This window comes from Protopterus annectens, chromosome 9.part0 (genome assembly GCF_019279795.1).
Source record: "Protopterus annectens isolate FY-2018-M chromosome 9.part0, PAN1.0, whole genome shotgun sequence".
Lineage (NCBI taxonomy): Eukaryota > Metazoa > Chordata > Ceratodontiformes > Protopteridae > Protopterus > Protopterus annectens.
Genome location: NC_056743.1, coordinates 264,791,361 through 264,815,158, shown reverse-complemented (window position 1 = coordinate 264,815,158; position 23,798 = coordinate 264,791,361). Strand labels below are relative to the sequence as shown.

The following is a 23,798-nucleotide window of genomic DNA, read 5'->3' as shown; positions in this document are numbered from 1 at the left end:
AAGGACTGGGGCGGCATAGAAGAGGGAGGGAAGGAGTAGAGCCTGAGCTAGGGAGAGTCTAGCAGGGGGAGCTAGAAATTTTCTGTTGCGGTATAGAAGACTTAGTTTTTGATGATTTTTTTTTATGTTGTGCAAGATATGTATATTAAATTTGAACTCATCATCTATAATGGTACCTAGGAGTTTTTGTGGGGTTCAGGTTTTATGATGGTCTTATTGGATGATGTGATGTCAAAGGTATCTTTACGTTATGAGAGAGACTGAGGAAGAAAATGTAGGAGTTTAGTTTTTTTGAGGTTTAAGATGAGTTGATTAACTGATAGCCATTTTTCAGCGGAAAGGAAGGCATCTTGAGTGAGTGTGTGGAGGTCTGTGATGTTATCAAAAATGGAGATGAGAACTGAATCATCAGCATATTGAATTAGGGAGGATTGTTTGCAAGATGTGTGGAGATCATTTGTGAAAATGTTAAGCAGAAGGGGACCAAAGATGGAGCCTTGGGGTACACCAGATGTGAGCAGGAAGAGAGCCATCTGACAGATTGTTGTCTATTGGATAGGTAACTAGTGAACCACTGAAGTGAAGTAGGGGAGAGATTAAGGTTAATAAGTTTAGAAAGAAGAATAGAGTGAGATACCATATCAAAGGTTTTGGAGAGGTCAAGAAAAATACAGGATGCAAGTTGGATGTTATCTCTAGCCTCTGTTACTTTATGGGTAAAAGATAGGAGGGCAGTATTTGTGCTGTGGTATGGCCGAAAGCCATGTTGTGTGGGTGTGAGGAGGTTTTCCTGAAGTAGAAAGTTAAGTAACTGGGAGTGAATGCATTCAAGTATTTTTGATAGAGGAGAAAGAATTGCTATGGGCCTGTAATTTGAAGAATCTGTAGCACTCCCTCCTTTATGTAAAAGGATGGAGAAAAAGGATTTCCAAATGTTAGGGATTGTAGCTTCTTGAAAGGATCTATTATTTAGTAGAGATATGTGCAAGGCTAGGGATTCAGCAGCTAGTTTGAGGAACAGAGGTGGGATGTTGTCTGTGGAGGGAGAGAAAAGTTTGAGCTTAAGTAGAAGTGATTTTATGTAAGCAGTAGACACAGGTTGAAAGGCGAAAGGCATTTTGTTGTCTGGGTTGGAGGGGGTAGAGGTGGTGTTAGTGTTGTGGTTAGGATGAGTGAGTTTTTGAACTGTTTCAATGAAGTGGTTGCTGAGAAGGGTAGCAGTTTCCAATGGAGTGTTATTTGGGAATGGGGAAGGAGTGGATGGGTGTCCAGGTTGGAGAATGTTATTAAGGGTAGATCAGAATTTACATGGACTGGATTTACAGTCTAGTTGGGGAGAGTTGTAGTAGGAATTTTTTATCTTTGTTGATTTGCTTTTTGACAAGGTTCCTGAGTTCCCTGTAGATTTGGAACTGTGGTTGTGCTTGGGATTTTACCCAGGCTTTCCAAGCAGAGTCTCTTCTTTGCATAAGAGATCTGGTTTCTTTAGATAACCAGGGGGGCATAAATTAGCTTTGATTCTAATTCTTCTGGGGTGAGGGAGTTGAGAGTTTCTAAGAAAATATGGTTACATTTTTGCACTGCTGCATTGAGAGGGAGTTGCCTAAGGAGTGACCAGTTGATGCTAGATAGTATGGAGTTAAATACATTGGTATTGAAGTTAGAGAGTTTATGGCAGTCCCTGGAGGAGTGTGCTTTGGGTAGCTGAGAAGTGTGTCTTTGGATGGAGGTGGGAAAATGATCACTAAATGTATCTGGTAAAGTACATAGGCTGTGGTACAGGTTGGGGGAGTTTGTGAGGATCCAATCAATAGTAAACTGGGAAGAGGAGGTTTTGTGTAGGTGGTTGGAGGATGCTAATAGTTGGTGGAATCCATGTAGGTTAATATACATTTGTGGAGAGTCAGTTGTTAGTTTAGTCCAATCAATGTTGACATCTCCAAGGATGAGGGCTTCATATTGTATATTATGGGAGAACCATGAGAGTACATGGTCAATGGTTGGGATATTATTGCCTGGGGGGATATATATGGAGGCAATGGCAAACGTCTTGTGAGAGTTAACGTGACAATTAAGGATAATTAGTTCAGCTGGGTGGAAGTCGGGAATAGAGATGAAAATTGGTGAGAGGTTGAGATTGTTATCTTTAAAACCAGTGGATAGATCAGAGTAGGAGTCAAAAGCTGCAACTAAACTGAAGGTAGGCTCACAGGTCTGATGAGAGACAGAAAGGGATAACTCCCTACTGAATCTAGGTTCTGAAAAGCTTTCTCATAATTCTGCCCCAATCTGCTTTTGTTAGGTTCCTAGATGAACTGAGGGCTGAAGAGGTCAAGGGTCGATTGGATACTCTCTGAGGTGTCTCTTACAAGAATGTTGAGTGCATTCTCAAAGTAACAGGCTTCAGAGAGAATTTAGATCTCGCATGTGGAGACTTTGACTTGGTTTAAGTTGAATCCATTGGTTTCAGTTTTGGTATGGTTAGATCGGACGCAGAGGAACACTTCCTCTTATCTTTAGATTTGTCAGTTGCATCTCCCTTTGTAGACTCTGAAGATTTCTTGGATGAGGAGGGAGCGCCAGATGAAGAGGAAGAAATTGAGGGAAGTAATATTTTCAAGATTAGTTTGTTTTTGCACTCTACTAGAGCCCTATGGTTACATCTAGCACAAAAATTGCAATTGGTAGTAAGATGACCTGCCCCAAGGAAAGGAGCCAGTTTGAAGTTAGCTGTGACCACTGCCATGTACTTAGTGAACACCCAGGGGGATATGGTGAGATCAAAGGGCAGGACTCAAAACTAATAGTGACTGGCTCCCAGAAGGAAGTGGGGCTATCTTCTGGAATCCCTGTGTATCCTGATATGTAGCATGCATCCTGGAGATCTATACAGCACATTGACTCATCCTTCCATAACGATGGCAGAAGGGACTGAACTATGACCATTTGGAACTTCAATTGCATTACATATTGATTTAGATTGCTAAGATCCAAAATTGGTCTTAGGTACCGTGTCTTCTTTGGTACTAAAAAGAATCTCAAATAGGTTCCAAATCCTTGTTGGTCTGGGGGTACTACTTGGATGATCTTTTTTCTCAGCAGCTTTTCTATTTCTATGGCTGCTGCTTTCCTCTGACTGGGTGTAACCTTGGGAATTCTTTTGGCCTTCTGGGGAGGTAGAAGGAAAAATGGTATGCAATAATCTCTGGATATCATTCTGTGCACCCAAGTATCTTTGGTAATGGCTGTCCAGGGTTCAGGGTGGAAAGATATGTGCCACTCCACAAATGCCTCCAGTGTGCAGCAGTCGGGCAACCCTTCAGGGGAGATGAAAGGGCTTCTCAGAAAAAGAATCTCTGAAGTCCTGATGTTGCAGGCCACCTCTGTCACAGTGGTGATATCTTCCATTAGAGTTCCCTCCTCTGCCACAGGGGGATCTGTCTTCACAGGAATCTTGGGAAGACCTTAGCTTCTTTGGTAACAACATCTTTCTGCATCCTCTCTGGTTCTGGAAGACATTTCTTTGAGGGTTAGAAAATGTATTCCTATGGCAATTAATTTCTCCCCATCCAGCTCACTCACCAAAAGAGTTTCCTTCACCTTAGGGCCAAACAAGATGGAATCCTTGATGAATGAGATCTTGAAGAACTTCAAAAAGTCACAATGATGCAGCCAGGCATGCCTTCTTTCAGCAATTCCTGAACCTGCAGCACTTGAAACTCCCACTGAAGCATGAGAAATTAACCTCATTGAGGTGTTTTACAGGTACTGGAGAGGGCCAGTTGTGAAAAAATTATCTTCTTGTCCTCCTCAGACATGGACCCTGGAAGGCTATTGAAAAACTCCTTGATCAATTTCCTCTGAAATCTTGTAACGTGTGCTAACTAGTTCAATGACCTGAGGGCAAAGGTCACTGACACATAGACATGTCCAGTGCCCTGGAGTCTCTATTTGGGAGATGGAAAGAAGAACTCTGTCCTAGGAGTTATTTCTAGGTGGCCTCTACTACCACCATAGCATCCATGGGGACCCTTGCTCCAGTGGGCCATACTCTTTGGCTCAGTAAGGTTCTTATCTGGCATCTTGGGAATATATTCTCTGACATCTGGATCATTCCAAGCCCAGCAGTAAATGAGGTCCACTAGCCCATCTGCTGGATGGACTACCCAGAAGATAGCTGTACCAGTTCTGAAAGCCTCAAGAAAAACTGACTCCTCCTGGGAAGGGGGACGGGAAGACCAGCCACTTTTCTGTCTAAAAAGTTCAAGGATTTCACAGAAAGAGGATGTCTTCAAGGGGTGATCTGGGGAACTCTTCCACTTAATCAAAGTCAGTATGTTTGGTTAAAGACTCCTTTGAGGACTGGAAGTGCCAGCAGAGTCCCAAATGAGGGCTATCTTCAGGCTTAACTGGGCCAGCTGTCCCAATGGGACAGGATGAAAAGACACAGGATCCACAACAGACAGTTGAGAAGGGGGTGGACCAGAGAGGGGTGCAATAAAATGTTGTCAACAGCGGTGGAAAATACTCTCTCCACAACCGCAAAGGCAGAGGTCGTGAGGGAACCAAGTCCCAAAATGGCAGGAGCTGAAGCCACCTGTGCAGACCTGAATCCAATCTCTCCAAGATCCTGCCTCAACACAGAGGTTGGAGCCAAATTGTCCAGTGCTGATGCTTTGAAAACATCATAGTCGAGCCCAAACCCCAGATCCGGCTCTGAGATCCTTCCTTCTCAGACAGAATTAGAGCTGTCTGGATCAGATAAGGTGTTGGAGTCATAAAAGACCAAGCCTTCTTATCAGACACAGATAAGCTCGGAATTCTCAGGTCCGTTATTTATTTATTTTATTTATTTGACATTTGTTAACTGGGTAAGTCCAATTGGGCTAAAAGCCCATTTTCAGTAGAGACCTGAGGAGAAAAGCTTCAGTGTAGAAAAATTACAATACAATTATAATGCACACATTTCAACAATTATAATACACAAGTTCCAGGATTAAAAAAGAAATATTGTACAAGAATATCACACCAGTTCCAGAACTACAAATGATACAGTAAGCTAATAACAATTAATAGCAATTAATTCCATTTCTTTGTTTTTTATTTTCCCCACAAAGAAGAGAGTAAGTCAATGTGGAAGGAGTGAAAAAGAAAATATGATAGTAGTTTAGTGGATTAGGTTGGGGTGTGACAAGGGCAAGTCTTAGTGTTAAAAGGTGAGATTTTAGTTCCTTTTTGAAGTGCTTGGGGTGGGGCTTAGATCCTATATGAGCAGGGAGTATATTCCAGGCTTGGGCTATGGAGGCTTTGTAGACTAATTTACCAACTAATTTGTTGGGTTGGTATATGTCTAGGAGTATTTGGTTGGAGGTGTGGTGAGTACGTGTTGGGGTGTAATGGGATACCAAGGAGGACAGGGCTGGGCAGTTTAGTAATTTGTATATTACAGAGTGGGTGATTTGTAGCTGTGATAGTAGAAGTTGTTGAGGGAAATCCAGCCATCAGAGAGAGTTGAGTGCAAGGCAGTGGTGAGAGTTATGAGATGAGTAGGTGGCAAATCTGGCTACCTTGTGGTAGGATTGTTGGAGTATGGATAAGGTTGTAGCCTGTATGTTCATAAGGACTGGGGCGGCATAGAAGAGGGAGGGAAGGAGTAGAGCCTGAGCTAGGGAGAGTCTAGCAGGGGGAGCTAGAAATTTTCTGTTGCGTATAGAAGACTTAGTTTTTGATGATTTTTTATGTTGTGCAAGATATGTATATTAAATTTGAACTCATCATCTATAATGGTACCTAGGAGTTTTTGTGGGGTTCAGGTTTTATGATGGTCTTATTGGATGATGTGATGTCAAAGGTATCTTTACGTTATGAGAGAGACTGAGGAAGAAAATGTAGGAGTTTAGTTTTTTTGAGGTTTAAGATGAGTTGATTAACTGATAGCCATTTTTCAGTGGAAAGGAAGGCATCTTGAGTGAGTGTGTGGAGGTCTGTGATGTTATCAAAAATGGTGATGAGAACTGAATCATCAGCATATTGAATTAGGGAGGATTGTTTGCAAGATGTGTGGAGATCATTTGTGAAAATGTTAAACAGAAGGGGACCAAGGATGGAGCCTTGGGGTACACCAGATGTGAGCAGGAAGAGAGCCATCTGACAGATTGTTGTCTATTGGATAGGTAACTAGTGAACCACTGAAGTGAAGTAGGGGAGAGATTAAGGTTAATAAGTTTAGAAAGAAGAATAGAGTGAGATACCGTATCAAAGGTTTTGGAGAGGTCAAGAAAAATACAGGATGCAAGTTGGATGTTATCTCTAGCCTCTGTTACTTTATGGGTAAAAGATAGGAGTGCAGTATTTGTGCTGTGGTATGGCCGAAAGCCATGTTGTGTGGGTGTGAGGAGGTTTTCCTGAAGTAGAAAGTTAAGTAACTGGGAGTGAATGCATTCAAGTATTTTTGATAGAGGAGAAAGAATTGCTATGGGCCTGTAATTTGAAGAATCTGTAGCACTCCCTCCTTTATGTAAAAGGATGGAGAAAAAGGATTTCCAAATGTTAGGGATTGTAGCTTCTTGAAAGGATCTATTATTTAGTAGAGATATGTGCAAGGCTAGGGATTCAGCAGCTAGTTTGAGGAACAGAGGTGGGATGTTGTCTGTGGAGGGAGAGAAAAGTATGAGCTTAAGCAGAAGTGATTTTATGTAAGCAGTAGACACAGGTTGAAAGGCATTTTGTTGTCTGGGTTGGAGGGGGTAGAGGTGGTGTTAGTGTTGTGGTTAGGATGAGTGAGTTTTTGAACTGTTTCAATGAAGTGGTTGCTGAGAAGGGTAGCAGTTTCCAATGGAGTGTTATTTGGGAATGGGGAAGGACTGGATGGGTGTCCAGGTTGGAGAATGTTATTAAGGGTAGATCAGAATTTACATGGACTGGATTTACAGTCTAGTTGGGGAGAGTTGTAGTAGGATTTTTTATCTTTGTTGAGTTGCTTTTTGACAAGGTTCCTGAGTTCCCTGTAGATTTGGAACTGTGGTTGTGCTTGTGATTTTACCCAGGCTTTCCAAGCAGAGTCTCTTCTTTGCATAAGAGATCTGGTTTCTTTAGATAACCAGGGGGCATAAATTAGCTTTGATTCTAATTCTTCTGGGGGGGGGGGGGTGAGGGAGTTGAGAGTTTCTAAGAAAATATGGTTACATTTTTGCACTGCTGCATTGAGAGGGAGTTGCCTAAGGAGTGACCAGTTGATGCTAGATAGTATGGAGTTAAATACATTGGTATTGAAGTTAGAGAGTTTATGGCAGTCCCTGGAGGAGTGTGCTTTGGGTAGCTGAGAAGTGTGTCTTTGGATGGAGGTGGGAAAATGATCACTAAATGTATCTGGTAAAGTACATAGGCTGTGGTACAGGTTGGGGGAGTTTGTGAGGATCCAATCAATAGTAAACTGGGAAGAGGAGGTTTTGTGTAGGTGGTTGGAGGATGCTAATAGTTGGTGGAATCCATGTAGGTTAATATACATTTGTGGAGAGTCAGTTGTTAGTTTAGTCCAATCAATGTTGACATCTCCAAGGATGAGGGCTTCATATTGTATATTATGGAAGAATCATGAGAGTACATGGTCAATGGTTGGGATATTATTGCCTGGGGGGATATATATGGAGGCAATGGCAAACGTCTTGTGAGAGTTAACGTGACAATTAAGGATAATTAGTTCAGCTGGGTGGAAGTCGGGAATAGAGATGAAAATTGGTGAGAGGTTGAGATTGTTATCTTTAAAACCAGTGGATAGATCAGAGTAGGAGTCAAAAGCTGCAACTAAACTGAAGGTAGGCTCACAGGTCTGATGAGAGACAGAAAGGGATAACTCCCTACTGAATCTAGGTTCTGAAAAGCTTTCTCATAATTCTGTCCCCATCTGCTTTTGTTAGGTTCCTAGATGAACTGAGGGCTGAAGAGGTCAAGGGTTGATTGGATACTCTTTGAGGTGTCTCTTACAAGAACGTTTAGTGCATTCTCAAAGTAACAGGCTTCAGAGAGAATTTAGATCTTGCATGTGGAGACTTTGACTTGGTTTAAGTTGAATCCATTGGTTTCAGTTTTGGTATGGTTAGATCGGACGCAGAGGAACACTTCCTCTTATCTTTAGATTTGTCAGTTGCATCTCCCTTTGTAGACTCTGAAGATTTCTTGGATGAGGAGGGAGCGCCAGATGAAGAGGAAGAAATGGAGGGAAGTAATATTTTCAAGATTAGTTTGTTTTTGCACTCTACTAGAGCCCTATGGTTACATCTAGCACAAAAATTGCAATTGGTAGTAAGATGACCTGCCCCAAGGCAGTAGACACACTCAGAGTGAGCAACTGAGTTAGGGGTTTTGTGCCCATATGAAGAGCACTTTTTGAAGTCAGTTGATTTATCCAACATTTTAACATAACACCACAGCAAGAAAAGTATATAAACCAAAGTGGAAAAAAGTAAAAAAAAAAAAAAAAAAAAAGGGAAATAACAACAATGGTAATAACCTATACCAGAGAAATATACAGGAGTAAGAAATAAAGAATTACCAAAGATAGATGGTATATGGAAGAAGTACCTAAGAGGTAGGGAGCAAGACAGGCAAAGGGCGCAAGGCCTGATAACTAGAAGAGAAGGAAATAAATAACGTGTAATTTTACATTTTTTATAATAAGGAATAGTGAGGAAAAAGAAATAAGTGAAAAAATGACCATGAAAAAAAAATAAATTACTTATCTATTCCACAAAGTACTTAAGCTACTTGTGACCACATCAAAATGATGAAGTGGCAAATGAGGTTTGAAGTAATTCAGGAGTAGTGAGGCTTATGGGTAAAGAAAGGAGCTTAAACTGCAGAGCCGAAATCTAATGAAGTGTGTGAAGTTGAATCTGCGGTTGGATCTGAGATACATTGATTGAGAAACAGACGAAAATAATGCATCAGATACAATACTACCTATAAATATATTGTTAGAACATTGTGTTAACCAGACGTAACGTTTCACATGGCAACAAGAAATTCCTCTGACAGTGCATGTTTATTGAACTATTTACAGAAATATGAAAACATATACATACTTATATAATTAGCCATATAAATAACACTTAATATCACTAAATATATGCAAATTACAGTGCAAATATCAAAGATATTTTTTCAAGAACTACTAAGGTTTCACCTGTCTTGCAATAGTTTGTAAGTTACTTGTTTTGAAATATTAAGGACATAAGAAAATACTGTTTAGTTTCATAACTACTAACAAACAGCTAGCAAGGTTAGGAATTTAATCTGCATAGGTGGCGAAAGCCAAGACACTTTTGGCTAGGCTTACTTATGCCCTCGGGCTGATAGCCTAGTACCTACCTATGAACCTAATATCTCACATATAATTTAATATAAATGGACACTGACAATGAATTTTCATGTTTCCCACCATGACATTTCACACCATACCCCTCAATAACATGTAGGGCTCTCAGCTATGAAAATATGAACATAAATATGAAAATATGAACAAAGTAACTGATTTTCTCTACTGTAGGGCATCCAAGATTAATAACTTGTCATTTTGTTAATAACTCTTTGCACTTTCTAATACTGCCTTTTATTAGCTGATAAGTCACTTGGTTAAAGAAGCCAGGTCTGGACTATAAGGCTATGCGTGTGATCTGGAAGTATACAAAAATGGCATTATAGGCTTGAGCTAAGAGTGAGGAACCATTAGAAATATGTCTGTTGGTGAGTGGGAATCCACCCATGGGGTGATCAATGAGGTATAAGAAACTGGTCTAAGGAAACTAATGGGTAACATTACATGCAGGAGGCAGCTCATGGTTGGCAGACAATGAGGACAAAAAGCACCATGAAACAAACAAAAACATTTTGCCAGTTTGTTTATTTATAAATTTGATGTTGTTAATCTATGTTTTTTTAGTGAATTGTTCCATTTCTTGTGATCTATCAGTCTCCCTACGTTAGTACTAATATACAAACACCATTCAATTAATGACTTCAACACAAACTACTCATTCAAGCAAAGAGGTTACAGAAAAACTTTATCACAGCAAAAATTCCTCATTACAACACAACGCTTCCTGATCAGACTCAGCTGCCTTTAAATATCATAAGTTATGTTGAATTCTATAACCATGAAAAATTGATATCAGTGGAAAAATTTAGATTTAAGCTTACCGGCATATTTTTGTTTTCTTTGTAGTTCTCCTATGGTTGAGAAGTTGTGACAAAGAGGCAATTGTGGAATTTTTATTTTTGCACAACATAATGGCCTCAGAAAAAGAGATATCTTCTGCTTCCCAAACATTCACACCTGTGTATAATAAGCAGACATTTTAAAGGGATTTAATCAGATCATCAATATTTTTATGTGGCAAGTAGACATTTTCAATGAAATTGTGTCTGCTGCATGGGTGTTCCCAGACAGTTGACTGACTAAATTAAACTGCATTTAACATTGCCCCTGTGAACCATCTCATATTGAAAAGGGTCTGAAAAGGACCAGTTTGCTTACCACAGTAACAAATAAACTAAATTAAATATAAAAGTCACAGGAATGTGCAGTAAGATGAGCAGGCTGACCTGGAAACAGACAAATATAAACACCTTCAGGGCAAATGACAATAAAACTAAATAACTACATCCAAAAAATCAGCTGCACTGCCCATACTGCCAGTCTATGAAGAAGTTTAAAAATGAGCTCTTAGGAATCATACTCCTCTCATGGGTAGCCACTATATTTTCATTTAGCCTTTTTTCTTTATCTCCCAGATGAGTCATTTTAGCAATATAAGTTATCCAAAAAAACTCTCATATAACGCGCACACACACACACACACACACACACACACACACACACACACACACACACACACACACACAATTTCACTATGGCAGACAATCAAGGAGAAGAAAAGAAAAAAGTATAGGAATAAAGGAAGGACAAAATGGTGGGGGATAACAGTGACAATGTTAGAATAAGTATATTAAACAACACTACTTCTAAGGTCTTACAAGAAAATCACATTAAGCAGTCAGAAAAGAGAATGCAGATCCTTGTTCTGAACTTTGTAGACCAGGTTTTAGTAAAGGTAGTAATTATATTCATTTTATATAAATATATATATATATATATATATATATATATATATATATATATATATACACACATATATATACACACACAAACATATATATATATATATATATATATAGATACACACACACAGACCACTAGATAGTACTGTTTCCTGCTTATTTACAAATGGAAGAAAAATATTTTATTGAACTTTTTTATACTAGGTAACTCCACATAAGGAAAAATTAATCAAACAATTAGCATTATCAGCAGCATCCATAACTCAAAAAGAAATAAATTTGTTTTATATCAAGTAAATACTGTGGTATGGTTGTTATTCCTACCATTTCCAAAATAATACGCATTATCCAAACTCACGCAAAGCTAAAAGTCCATCTAGTGAGTTTGCTTCATCACAGACCTCAAGGTTGCTTCATGAGAAGCCTAAATGCATCATAAATGACATCACATTGCTATGACCTCAGCAAAAAGTATTCACCTATTTGCACTAGCCAGTCAATCATTTACATGCTGCATACATTGACTATACATTAGGAAAGTTATCTAACAGTAATGTGAACTTTATACACAACTTCCAGGAATTAAGGGGTGCAAGAATGACATTTCCTCACATCTTAAGGTTAAACTGAAACTAATTCACCCCAATGAAATTACAAACAAACTACAAAAATTGTACCACAGCTTTGATAACATTATTAATAATGTATATTTCTAAATTACTATTGTTCTGTTTAACATTAATAATACATAAAGATCAGTCATAATTCACCCTCATAACACATCACAGACAGGCATCCTTGTGAAAGCTTTGATAAAGTGTGACCAGGCTATTTTAGTTCTGGAGCAGTTCCAGAGGATATGAAATTTTTTGGACAAATGTATGATTATATTTTTATGTCTAGACTATTTAATGAAATCTGAGCAGTAATTGTTGACTTTAGTAGAGTCCGTTAAAATAAACAGTTCTGGATTGGTCATTTTCTCTTAAATAATTAAACAATTTAGTAAGGATCTAAAATAGTTTGCATCTAATGCCTTTATATAAGTATGCACTGTATCCATAAGGGCCAACTACTTTACACAGCTTAAGATCCTCAACACCATCCGCAACTTCAATTTTAATAAATGGATGTCCTAGAGTTTCCATTAAATAAGTAAGAACCATTTCCATTGTGGGCTGAAACACATTTAAGAACTGATCTGTTTTGCTATCCAGTATCTTGCGAATTATATAGAGAAATAGATAACATCAGAGGTAACAAAAAAAGGCCTCAAGAATAGTATGCATATATATTATCATCTTCAACTACTGGAGCTATATTGATGAAGGGCATTTCAAACTGAGAATACTAGCTAGCAATTTAAAAGAACATTGTTCCAGTCTGCAAATTATGCATATATTAAAGATTCAAATGAAGATTCATTTATAAATGAATCATTTTAATCAATGTAATTAGAGCATAGATGATCATTTATCATATATAGCCTTAAGTTATTTCTACCAGTCTAGCCATATAATTTGGTCTTCTACATTTTTAATGTTCACATATATCCATCTCTTAATATATGGATATACCATATTAATACACCTTCTAATAGTCGCATTCTATGGTTTGTTCTACATTAAGAATTTTTAAAATATCATAGTTTTTGATAACATTACAAATTTAGATTAGTCTACGAATTGTGAATCATATAATAAAAGATATATATTATAATATGTACCTTTGGGAAAAAGAGCTCTACAGGATACCTTTGGGAAAAAGAGGTCTACCAAGGTCATATGAATGATGATCTGTTATTACATTGCGGAGGTATTGCTCCTGTTTTAAGGACAACCCAATGTTACATTCCAGTCTATGACAACTAACAACTGGTTACTATAGGCAATAGCTAAGATAACGCAAGGACAAATTTTGATGTTTCATGACATGCGTCACAAACTGAAAATATAAAGTACAGTTGTGTACACTTACCGTAAATGTAGATGTTCGAGTGTATTCACTGTTGCAGTCATTATATTTGGGTTATCTGCTTGCAGGTAGTCCTCAGTTGGCCTGATTATCAAAGTCTTGGGTCCTGCGTAGGTTGCTGTCTCATCTTCCATGATGTCAGGTAGTCAGGGGTATAAAGCATGCTGCCAATGCCATTACATCAGTTTTTCTTGCCCCAGATATCAAGTGCCCCCATAATGGGAAGGAATTATACACAAGGTTACACCTCCAACAAAAAGCAAATACATCAGAATGCTTTAAACATAGCAAGCAAGAATAGAGGTATAGTCAATAGAAGTCAGGGGGCTGGAGGGAGGGTAACCAGGACTGCAACAGTGAATACACTCAAACATCTACATTTATGGTAAGTGTACACAACTGTACTATGTTCTTCATGTTTCACTGTTGCAGTCATTACATTTGGGTAGATTCCCAAAGCTAAGGAAGGGAGGAGGCAGTTAGATAGCATTAGGACCAACTATAAGGCCCTGCATGACTGCAGTGGCAAAACCAGCTCTGGATTTAGAAAAAAATGGCAAGTGGTAATGCTTGGTAAAGGTATGTACAGAACTCCAGGTAGCAGCATCTAGGATGTCCCTGGTAGGCACACCGCTGATAAAGGCTATAGAGGTAGATGTAGCCCTGGTTGAATGTGGTCTTATCCCCTGTGGGGTAGGTTTTCCATGATGCTTATAGCAGAAATGAATGCAATGGCCTATCCACTTAGAAATGGCTTGCTTTGAAGTAGCTTTCCCCTCTGCCCCTGCAGCAAATGCAACTAACAGTTGTTCAGATTTCCTGAGAGTCTTAGTTCTGTCCAAGTAAAATCTAAGCTGTCTGTGCATGTTCAAGGACTGCAGTATTCGTTCCCCTTTGTTCTGTGGATTAAAAAAGAAGGTTGGCAAATGAATGGACTGATTAAGGGCCACGCTGGATACCACTTTGGACATAAAGAAGGGATTGGTCCTGAGGGACACCCTGTCCGCATGAAAGATGATGAAAGGCTCCACTGTCATGAGGGCTTGTAATTCAGACACCCTTCTTGTTGAAGTGATGGCTAGGAGAAAAGCTGTTTTCCAAGAAAGGAATTTCAACTCTGCATTTGCAGCTGGGTCAAAGTGAGGTAGCGTGAGCTTTTCCAATACAAAGTTAAGGTCCCAGGCTGGAGTAGGGGCTCTCCTGGGTGGTCTTATGTTTTTGGCCCCTCTGAGGAATTGCTTCAGCAATGGATGAGAGAAGAGGGATGGCTCTGTATTATAATGAGCTGAGATGGTGGAGGCATGAATTTTAATGGAAGAAAAGGAAAGGCCCTTGTGAAGCATCTCAGTTAAGTATTGAAGAATAAGCGGTAAGTTGGGCACAGTTATGTTCATTTCCTGTGTTTGGCTCCAGGAGTAGAATCTCTTCCATTTTTCAGCATAAGATTTTCTAGTACTAGGCCTCCTTGCCTCCAGAATGACATTCATCACTTGCTTACTGAGGGATGGCAAAGGAGAGGTCATGTAATTAGCCAGGCTGCAACGTTCAGGGTTTGAAGCTGTGGGTGCAGAATCTGGCCCTCCTGCTGGGACAGCAGGGCAGGGGTCTGAGGCAGGTGCCATGGCTCCAGAAGTGACACACTGCACAAGAGGGGATACCAGTGTTGGCGTGGCCAGTCTAGTGCAATAAGTATTGCCCTTGGTTTGTCCTGTTTTATCTTTAGTAGCACTTTGGAGAGGAGAGGCAGAGGGGGAAAGGCATAAACTGATAGGTTTTTCCAACTGAAGGACAGGGCATCCACTTTCCAAGCTTGTCTGTGGGGAGTCCTTGTGCAGAATTTGTCCAATTGGTAGTTCTGAGGGGAGGCAAATAGGTCTATCTCTGGGCTCCCCCATTTGATTCTCAAAATGTTGAATATCTTTGGTTCCAGTTTCCACTTGTGTGGGTCCATGAGATTTCTGCCTAGGTCGTCTGCCAGTGTATTTAGCTTGCCTGGCAGGAATTGAGCTTGTAGGTGCACTTGGAAGCTCAAGGCTGTGTTCCACAGAGCCATGGCTAGTCTGCAGAGGGGGTATGAATGGGTTCCCCTCTGCTTGTTTATGTACCACATAACAGTGGTGTTGTCTGTATTTACCAATAATTGTCCTGGAAGAATGTGGTCCTTGAAGGCTGTCAGAGCATTCTGTACAGCTAACATTTCTTTTTGATTGATATGCAGGTGCATTTGACTCGGGTTCCATTTGCCCTGAATGCACTGCCCTGTCAAGTGAGCCCCCCATGCATAGTCTGATACATCTATTGTTAGGGTTTGGGCGGCAGGGGGGTAGAGTGAATGTCAGTCCCTTGATTAGGTGGCAAGCCTCTGCCTACCAAAGGAACTCTGTCTTTAGACAAGGTATGACAGGAATCATTGATTCTAGGTCCTGAGAATGTTGGCACCATAAGCTTTTTAGATACCATTGTAGTTTTCTCATATGCAGTCTTGCATATGGAATTAGTAGAATACAAGAGGCCATGAACCCCAGGGCTTGCAGTATTTTCCTTGCAGATAGCTGGGTCTTTGTGGCCAGTAGTTTGAAGTAGGCTGTCAAATTAACTTGTTTCTCTGGCATGAGGTAGCCATCTGGGAAGCTGTATTCAAGCTTGCTCCCAGGAATACAATTTGTTGGCAGGGTACTAGATGTGATCTCTTTTCATTTATGGTGTACCCCAGAGAAGTTACTAATTTCTTTACAAATGCCAGATGATTTAATAGTATGTCCTGGCTTTCTGCCTGAAGTAGACAATCGTCCAGGTATGCATCTATTTGAATATTTCTTTGCCTGCAAAATGCAATGACTGGAGCTTGGCACTTTGTGAATACCCTGGGCACAGTAGATAAGCCAAAGGCCAGTGCAGAGAACTGATAGTGCATGTAGCCTGCTCTGAAGCGTAGGTATCTTCTGCAAGATTCCCTTATTGGGATGTGCAGGTAGGCTTCCTTTAAATCCAGTGTTGCCAATCAAGCATTTTTGCCTATCATAGGAAGCAGATGATGAAGAGGTAGCATTTTGAATTTTGGGATTACCAAAAAAATGTTTAGGCCAGATAGGACACCAGGAATAGTCTTTTCTGGGTACCAGGAAAAGTCTTGAGTAGAAACCTTGCCCCCATTCATCTTCTGGGACAGGTTGAATAGCCCTGATGCTTAGAAGAGACAGGACTTGCTTCTGAGCCTCTGTCCACTGATTTGGGGGTAGGTCTGGCCAACTGTTTTGGGTTGGTAAGGAGTGGAAGTGGAATCTGTATCCTTGGGAAACTATATTTAAAACCCATCTGTCTTGTGTAATGAGTTCCCAGTTTTTTGCATGCAGGGTGCTCTTTCCCCCCTAAAGGAACAGTCAGTTGAGCAGGGCTTGGAAGGTTTAAAGTTAAGTCATTGTGACAGTTTACCATGGGGGGGTGTCTTACTACTTCCATCTTTGGAAGTGGGAGCCCCCCACTGCTTAGGCCTGTGAGTACCTTGGGACTAAAGCTTGGGTGTTCTGCTAGTTCTGGGTTTGGACTGAGAAGGCCTGGAAAAGGCAGGAAAGGACCAATTCTTAGAAGGCCAGTGCCTACTAAATCTGGGAGGTTGTACTTGCAGGAAATCTTTAACAGTTTGCATATATTTAGCTTTTTCCTCCATCTTTTTAAGTATTTCTTTTGCTTTGTTGCGAAATAGCAGTCTTGGTTTAAGGGAGCATCCAGTAATTTAGCTTTAACATGATCTGGCAAAGATTGCTCCTTAAGCCAAGCATGCCTTCTAAGAACAGACACAGTGACAGCAGCCCTGCAAGGTGCCTCTACTGAATCAAAACCACATTGCAAAGTATGTTTTCCAACTTGTTCAGCAGAATGCATTAAATCCTGTAATTCTTTATTTTCAGCAGAGTCAGGAGTCAACATCATTTTCTGTTTAAGCAATCGAATAATATGTTGCTGATACTTTAACATATGAAACTGGCAGTTTAAGGCCCTAATGGCCAAAATCCACAATTAAAACAAGGTTAAACATTTAAGCCAAACAATGCATACTCCAAAATTTTAGGTAGTAGAAAGTACAGCTTTATTGAACAACAGATGAACAGACAAATAGCGCTAAGCTATCAGATATAAATGCAGTATAAACCCCCTCCCTTTATACAAAACAGGTAGTGACATCACAACATTCAATAAAACAATTAAAAGCTTAATTAATGTTAATGCTTTAAGGGAAAGAAAGGCTTAATAGATAACTTCTCATTAAGCCCAAACCTATGGGCTTGTAACCTCATTATCCAGTGGCTCAATCCTATTTTTATGTCTAGCCTCTTCCCTGTGTTAACCAGTTCTAACACTTGAAAACTGAAACCATGTGTATTACCTAGCTCTGATATATGAAGTTGTTGACAATATTGAACTTGCTAAGTTGCATAAAGGAGTCTCTGATGAGCCTCGTAATGACCTTGTGGGGAGGTCATCCCATATTTTCCCTATGAAGTTTGAAAATAGACACAAAGACTTACAAGTGGCATGTTGTCTAAATAAGTACCTCTAGTTAGTTATAGGATGAGTAAAAGTGTCAGTAGTAGATACATACTTACATTGATTGCACATATGGCATGGAAAGGTGCCTATTCTATTGGTCTGAGGCGATCAGAGTGACAGCGATCATAACATAACAGCCTGTTCAATGAAGGCATGTTCCTATATGCCACCCTAGGTCTTACGTGAACTAAAGAACTAATCGTGTCATCTGCCATTAAAATACTCATGCTTCTTGAATACATTCAGGATGCTATTATTTCTATTGGTGAAGGGAATAATAATCCTATTATGGTTATCATTAGTCCTCCTATTGACAGAGTGAGAACGTCTATGTGTTCTATTGATCAAAGGTGCTCCATCAGATAATCTATGTGAGTCACCTAAAGAAATGGCTTGATACATGTCTCATGTTGTAACCTCTAGATAAAAAGTTCCTAGTAAGTGTCTGTTTGTGTTCATTATAAGCTGTCGTCTGAGATGTTAGTTTGGAGATCCTGACCATTTGATTGGTAATAATGTTGTTGTATATGTGCCGAGGATGCATACTCTCATGATGTAACAGGTTGTTTCTCCAAAATTCCTTCCTATAAAGTTCAGTATCAAAGCCCTGATGGGTATTGATTATTCTAACATCCAAAAAATCAATGGTGTTTAAAGAATAAGTACATTCAAAACTAAGGAAATCTGTGGTACTATTGAGGTATGCTCAAAAGCTGTTCAACAGTTCCCTCTACACAAAAAACACATCATCTAGAATCTGTTTATAAAATACAAGATGGTCAACAAAACTGAATCTTCATTCAAAACAAATTTTTCCATTGTGCCAACACCAAATTAGCACAAGCGCACAAACAGGGTTTCGATGCTACCCTTTTGTTTGTAGAAAATAATTGTCTCGATAGCAAGGACATTATTTTCTAAAATGATCTCCAAAGTGACATGTATCTAAAATTACTGCTCAGATAATTTATAATACACCAACATGGCTAACAAAATCCATGCCAGTAGTATATGGATGTAAAAGAGACTTCACGCCTAATGTAACCAATATATCATTCTTACAAAAGAACAAGATTGACCATGATTTGCTAATTTCTCAAGAAAATGTAGTGTCCCTTAAAACATGTTTAACCTCAAGAAGTAGTTTAAGTCCCTTGTCTAAATATATAGAAGAAGGTTCAGTCACCCCCATCTGTCCAGGGCTGGACACTATCAGAGGGTGGGTTGGTTGTGTTCTTATGAATTTTAGGTAAACCTCTGAAAGAGGGCACCAACGGTTTGTCTACCATCAAGTATGTGTATAAGTCATTGTCAATGGTTTCAGTCAGCATCAAGTCATATAGGCTGGCATGAACATCTTTGATTAAATTATTGAGTTTAAGGTTAGATAAGGGTAAATAGGTCTCAACGTCATTAAGCATATTCTCCATTGCATTACAGTAGTAAAAACTATCCATAACGACAACGGCACCACCTTTGTCCGCTTGCCTAATTACAATGGTTTCATTATTTTCCTGTGTAGGGCAGTTAAATTAAAAAACACACCACTAGTCTCACTATTGTATAATTCAAATAAGTCCCTTTCTACTGCTTGCTCAAAGGCATCTAACAATGGATGTTGTTGAGGAACAAAGGTGGAAGGCTTTTTAATGTAAATTCCTGCCCATAAAGCATCTTAAGAGCTATGTTCCTAGTGAACATTTTGACATCTACAATGATACCAGTAATGTCACTACAATCAGAAGGAATTCCCTAAGCCTTTTTTTGGAGTCAGAGTAATCCTGGTTTTCCCAGTGGAAATACTCCCTAAGAGAATGCAAAGTTTCACCAAAAGAGAATTCCTCTGGAGGGGAAGCAGAGGGAATGGAGTCCTCTGCATCAAAATCCTCAGAGGTAGATAAGGGCAACTCCTGGTCATCAGAGAAATCAGAAATTTCAGTATCCTGATCCGAAGAATCAGAATGAAAATCAATCCTAGGTCTCTTAGAGGGAGAAGGGTGGCTTCCCCTGATTAGAGTAATAAGGTCTTCAGCCATTCTTATCATTTGTTTTTTAGGCATAGGGGCCTGACCATGTGGTCTGGACGTCAGTTTTCTAGGCATGGATCGAGTTTTAGGCCTTGAAGAAGAAGATGGCGTTGGTTTAATATGCAAGTTAGTAGGCCTGAATACACCCTCAGAAGCCGGTGCCTGCACAGCGTCTCCGGACCCATTCAAGGTAGAGACACCCGCAGGTTCCACAGTCGAAGAAGCATCTCGTGGCATACCGGACTCGGAATGGGTCTCAGTAGAGGCCTGCGAATCAGAAGTAGCGGGTATCAGGGGGTGTGAAAGCACCTCACTGAGTACCGGCGAACTGGCAACTAGCTTAGGAGAAGCGTCGTCGGCAGCTTTGGACCTATGCGGTCTATCTCTGTCTTTATCTTTGCATTTTTTTAGAATGTCAGTACTTGGGTGGCTTACCGAAGCCATTTCTGGATAATTGAACCTAGTACCAAAATATTTAGAAGCGAAAATGAACTGACGACGAATAGTTCGAGGTTTGAATAAGGCACAAAACCAACAGAGAGGTACGTCGTGGTCTGGGCCTAAGCAAGGAATGCAGTACGAATGAAAATCTTTATGAGGTATTTGCTTTCCACAAGAAATACAATTGTTAACTTTTACTGACATTGGTTAGAGCAAGAAAAAGGTTCCCTAACAGGGTACTTAGCTTAGTTGAAGACTTCGGATCTGAAACTCAAAAACAAAAATTTCAGGAGTCAGCCAACCGGCACTTGCAAACTGCTTCTGCTTCAGGCATCGCATGGCAAGAAAGACTGATGTAATGGCATCGGCTGCATGCTTTATACCCATGACTACCTAATGTCATGGAAGATGAGACAGCAGCCGACGCAGGACCCAAGACTTTGATAATCAGGCTGACTGAGGGCTACCTGCAAGCAGATAACCCAAATGTAATGACTGCAACAGTGAAACACGAAGAACATCTATAGGTCCATTAAATATGGGTATCCTGCCAGCAATAAGCTCATTTCCATCATGATTTCTAACAACAGAAACGTGCAGCAAATAACCCTAACAACTATACTGTGTCACCATAACTGATAGTGTTATTATGGATAGCAATAATAGGTAATATCTATCCTCTGTCAAGGTTGGCAAGCTTATTGTCAACCATATAAGTTAACTGTAGACAAACGATGTTAGAATCCATATTACATAGCAAGTGCCAAAACAATTTTTTTTAGAAGCTGGATGCCGCTGAGGTTTCAAGATTCAAACATAAATGTCACACACCTATAACACAAATATCCAGAGTTTCCATCTGAAAGGAACAACTTGAATTTGGTGTTCTGACATTATAAAATATACTGAGACCTCTAACAAAAACATAGACATTACAAGGAATTTATAAAGCTTCACAAATTACTTTGTTATTTTATTAATTAACCAAAGCTCAATCTGCAAAAGAATATCTGGTGTCATGAACTAATCTAAGTGCTCTCCACATAGACCTAATCTAGTAACCAAAAATGGACCAGGTTATTAATAACTACTACAAACAATTAAAAAAAAAGAACTAAGTAATTACAATAATTACAGTATTTATAATGATGAAATTATTGATTCCTACTGTGGCTGTAGGACAAACTACTTTAATAGCCACTCAGCCATTTAACAAAATAGGTTGTTTGGACTAAAAGCCTAAAATGTAAATAAAATCTTCTAACAGACTAAAAAGTTAAATTATCAGGATGTAGCTGATCACTCCAATATCACCACATTAATATGCTGACATAAAACAGCAATAAAATGTTACATTCTGTGAAATGGCAAGTAAACTTTAACTTAACATATTTAGAGAACAAAAAAAGAAAGTCCACATCAGTTATACTATTGATCTTTATGCAGGACACTAGACCAATATGAAATAAAAAGAAACTGTTGAAGAGCTATATCTCGTGCTGGCTAACATGTTTGAAGAAATACATTGCACATGCCTCTAAAACCTATCTTAATGGAAATTTTGTTAAGGATTTGGCAAAGGTATAGCTTCACCAAGCCATCCTTTTCACAAAATCCTTAATACAAGCTCAAGAACAGAAGGAGTGTATTAATTACACTTTAAGAAAAGCCAGTTTCATGAGAATCTGCAGGTAAGAAAGCATACACTTCATCTTTATATTTAGCCAAACAAATGGCAAGTATTTAATTTCAAACATTATAATACAAGTTCAAAGCTGTTATTCTGTCATTATTTAGGTGTTAATTATGACCAAAGGATACCAGCTTGAAATGAAAAAGTGAGAGCTGAAACTGGTTCAGGAGTTTCATATATCTTGTGGCAAGACTGTATTACAATAATTATCAAATAACAGAAGTTTGGTATTAAACCAAATTCTCTCATATCTGTATTTCATTTCAACCACTTTAACTGAAAAGTTCTACCAACTGTATTGACTTCAGAACATTATTTATAATGGGCGGAGCACTGTGTGGTCATCCAACAGCAGGTTGCCAACGAATCACCTGATTCACAAAACTTTGTCAGGCATACCACTCCTGACAATAACATACACCATGGATCATGGACTGTAAGACATTCATCACAAGATATTAGTGCACTATATTAAATAATCACAACCATTTGAATGGATTTTTTCTTGTGAAGGCCAACATATCTCTGCACATCAACAGGTCTAGGTAACCATAAGCTATTTGAATTCTTGATAATATCTACAGAATTCAGACAAGTCCGTATCAAGCCAGCAATAAGAAATTTGAAGGAATTAGATTAACCAAATTATGCCATTCAACAGAGAGGTCCATTAAACACTGTATTGTGTATATTTTTGCTAACCTTATCATCAAGAGCACATCATATAACAAAATATGATTTTAAAGTCATAGTCCCAACATAATTCAATCAATGACCCAAGTTAAAACACATTCTCATTGATTCTTACAAGTATAGAGAGGACGGTAATTAAAGTGAGATACATCTAGAGGTCCACTACAGCCTCGGGCTGTCCTCTTTTTATACTTATTGTGCACTTGTAAACTGACAAATATTGTCTAGGTTACAACAGGGGTCAGTCATCAGTAGCACTCATCAGTAATGAAGCCCGAAGAAAAGGAAATTAATCAAGCATACTTTTTCTTAGCAATATTCCAAATCTTGTTATGGAATGTGTGCATTTGGCCATCTCCAAAAGCAGAGTCCCCTATATTTAAACTATTGCCATTAAGAGTGTTACAGACCAAAGACTGCCAAATACCATACCTTCATAGCCTTAAATATTCAATATATATGTGCCAGTACGGTTCTACACATGCCCGACAACGAAATAACCAACGGTACACAAACACGAAACCTCATACACTGCACACACCACAATCAACAAACAAAACACATTGCCCATCCAAAACCCACATACACAACACAAGCACACCAAAATCCCTACATACCCACACTAAACCTCACATACACAACTACCTACAACCCTAAAAAAACCCCACACCCCAAGGTCCTACACAACGCACACTTACCTGGCCCCGCTTCCCTAACCCTAACTCACCCAAACACAATCACTACCGTGACACTGACTGACCTCCCTAAACCTAACTCACTTATCCCGCCTCTAACCCAAACACAGTCACCACCGCGACACTACCTGACCGCCTCCCTAACCTAACTCACTTATCCGCCCCTAACTCAAACACAGTCACGACACTTATCTGACACCCCTGCCCCTAACTAACTCATACTTAACACACCCCACACACCGCCACAATATCCACACTTACCTTTACTACGACCCTAACTAACGTCATTTTACGCCGCATACTTACACATAGAACCGCCAGTACACATATGTAATTATCTGATAGAGCTTGAATCTTATAAATTGCTGTGCAATGCATAAATATATTGAAGTGCCAACCATAAACGAGATAAAGTTGCCAGTTTATACTGGGATAACACACACACACAAAGTTTAAACAGGACATACTAAGACACGAAATATGAGCCAATCATGACCAAATGCTTCTATGAATTCCCTTGTAGTTTTGACCCTTTCCCGAAAAATGTGATATTCAAGTTACAGGACAATTTGAACTGTATTACCATTGATTATTTGCATATCTGGTGCCATT

At 39.4% G+C, this 23,798-nt stretch overlaps 1 protein-coding gene across 2 annotated transcripts in view; it reads right to left on the bottom strand.

Annotated features, from left to right (window-relative positions):
• LOC122811177 overlaps nucleotides 1-23,798 on the bottom strand; it is a 3,180,768-nt gene that overhangs the window by 558,071 nt on the left and 2,598,899 nt on the right. For both annotated transcript variants that reach the window (XM_044082849.1, XM_044082848.1), the window contains exon 22: nucleotides 10,195-10,330. In XM_044082849.1, coding sequence (XP_043938784.1) covers nucleotides 10,195-10,330 — 136 coding nt within the window. The remainder of the gene's footprint in view (nucleotides 1-10,194; nucleotides 10,331-23,798) is intronic.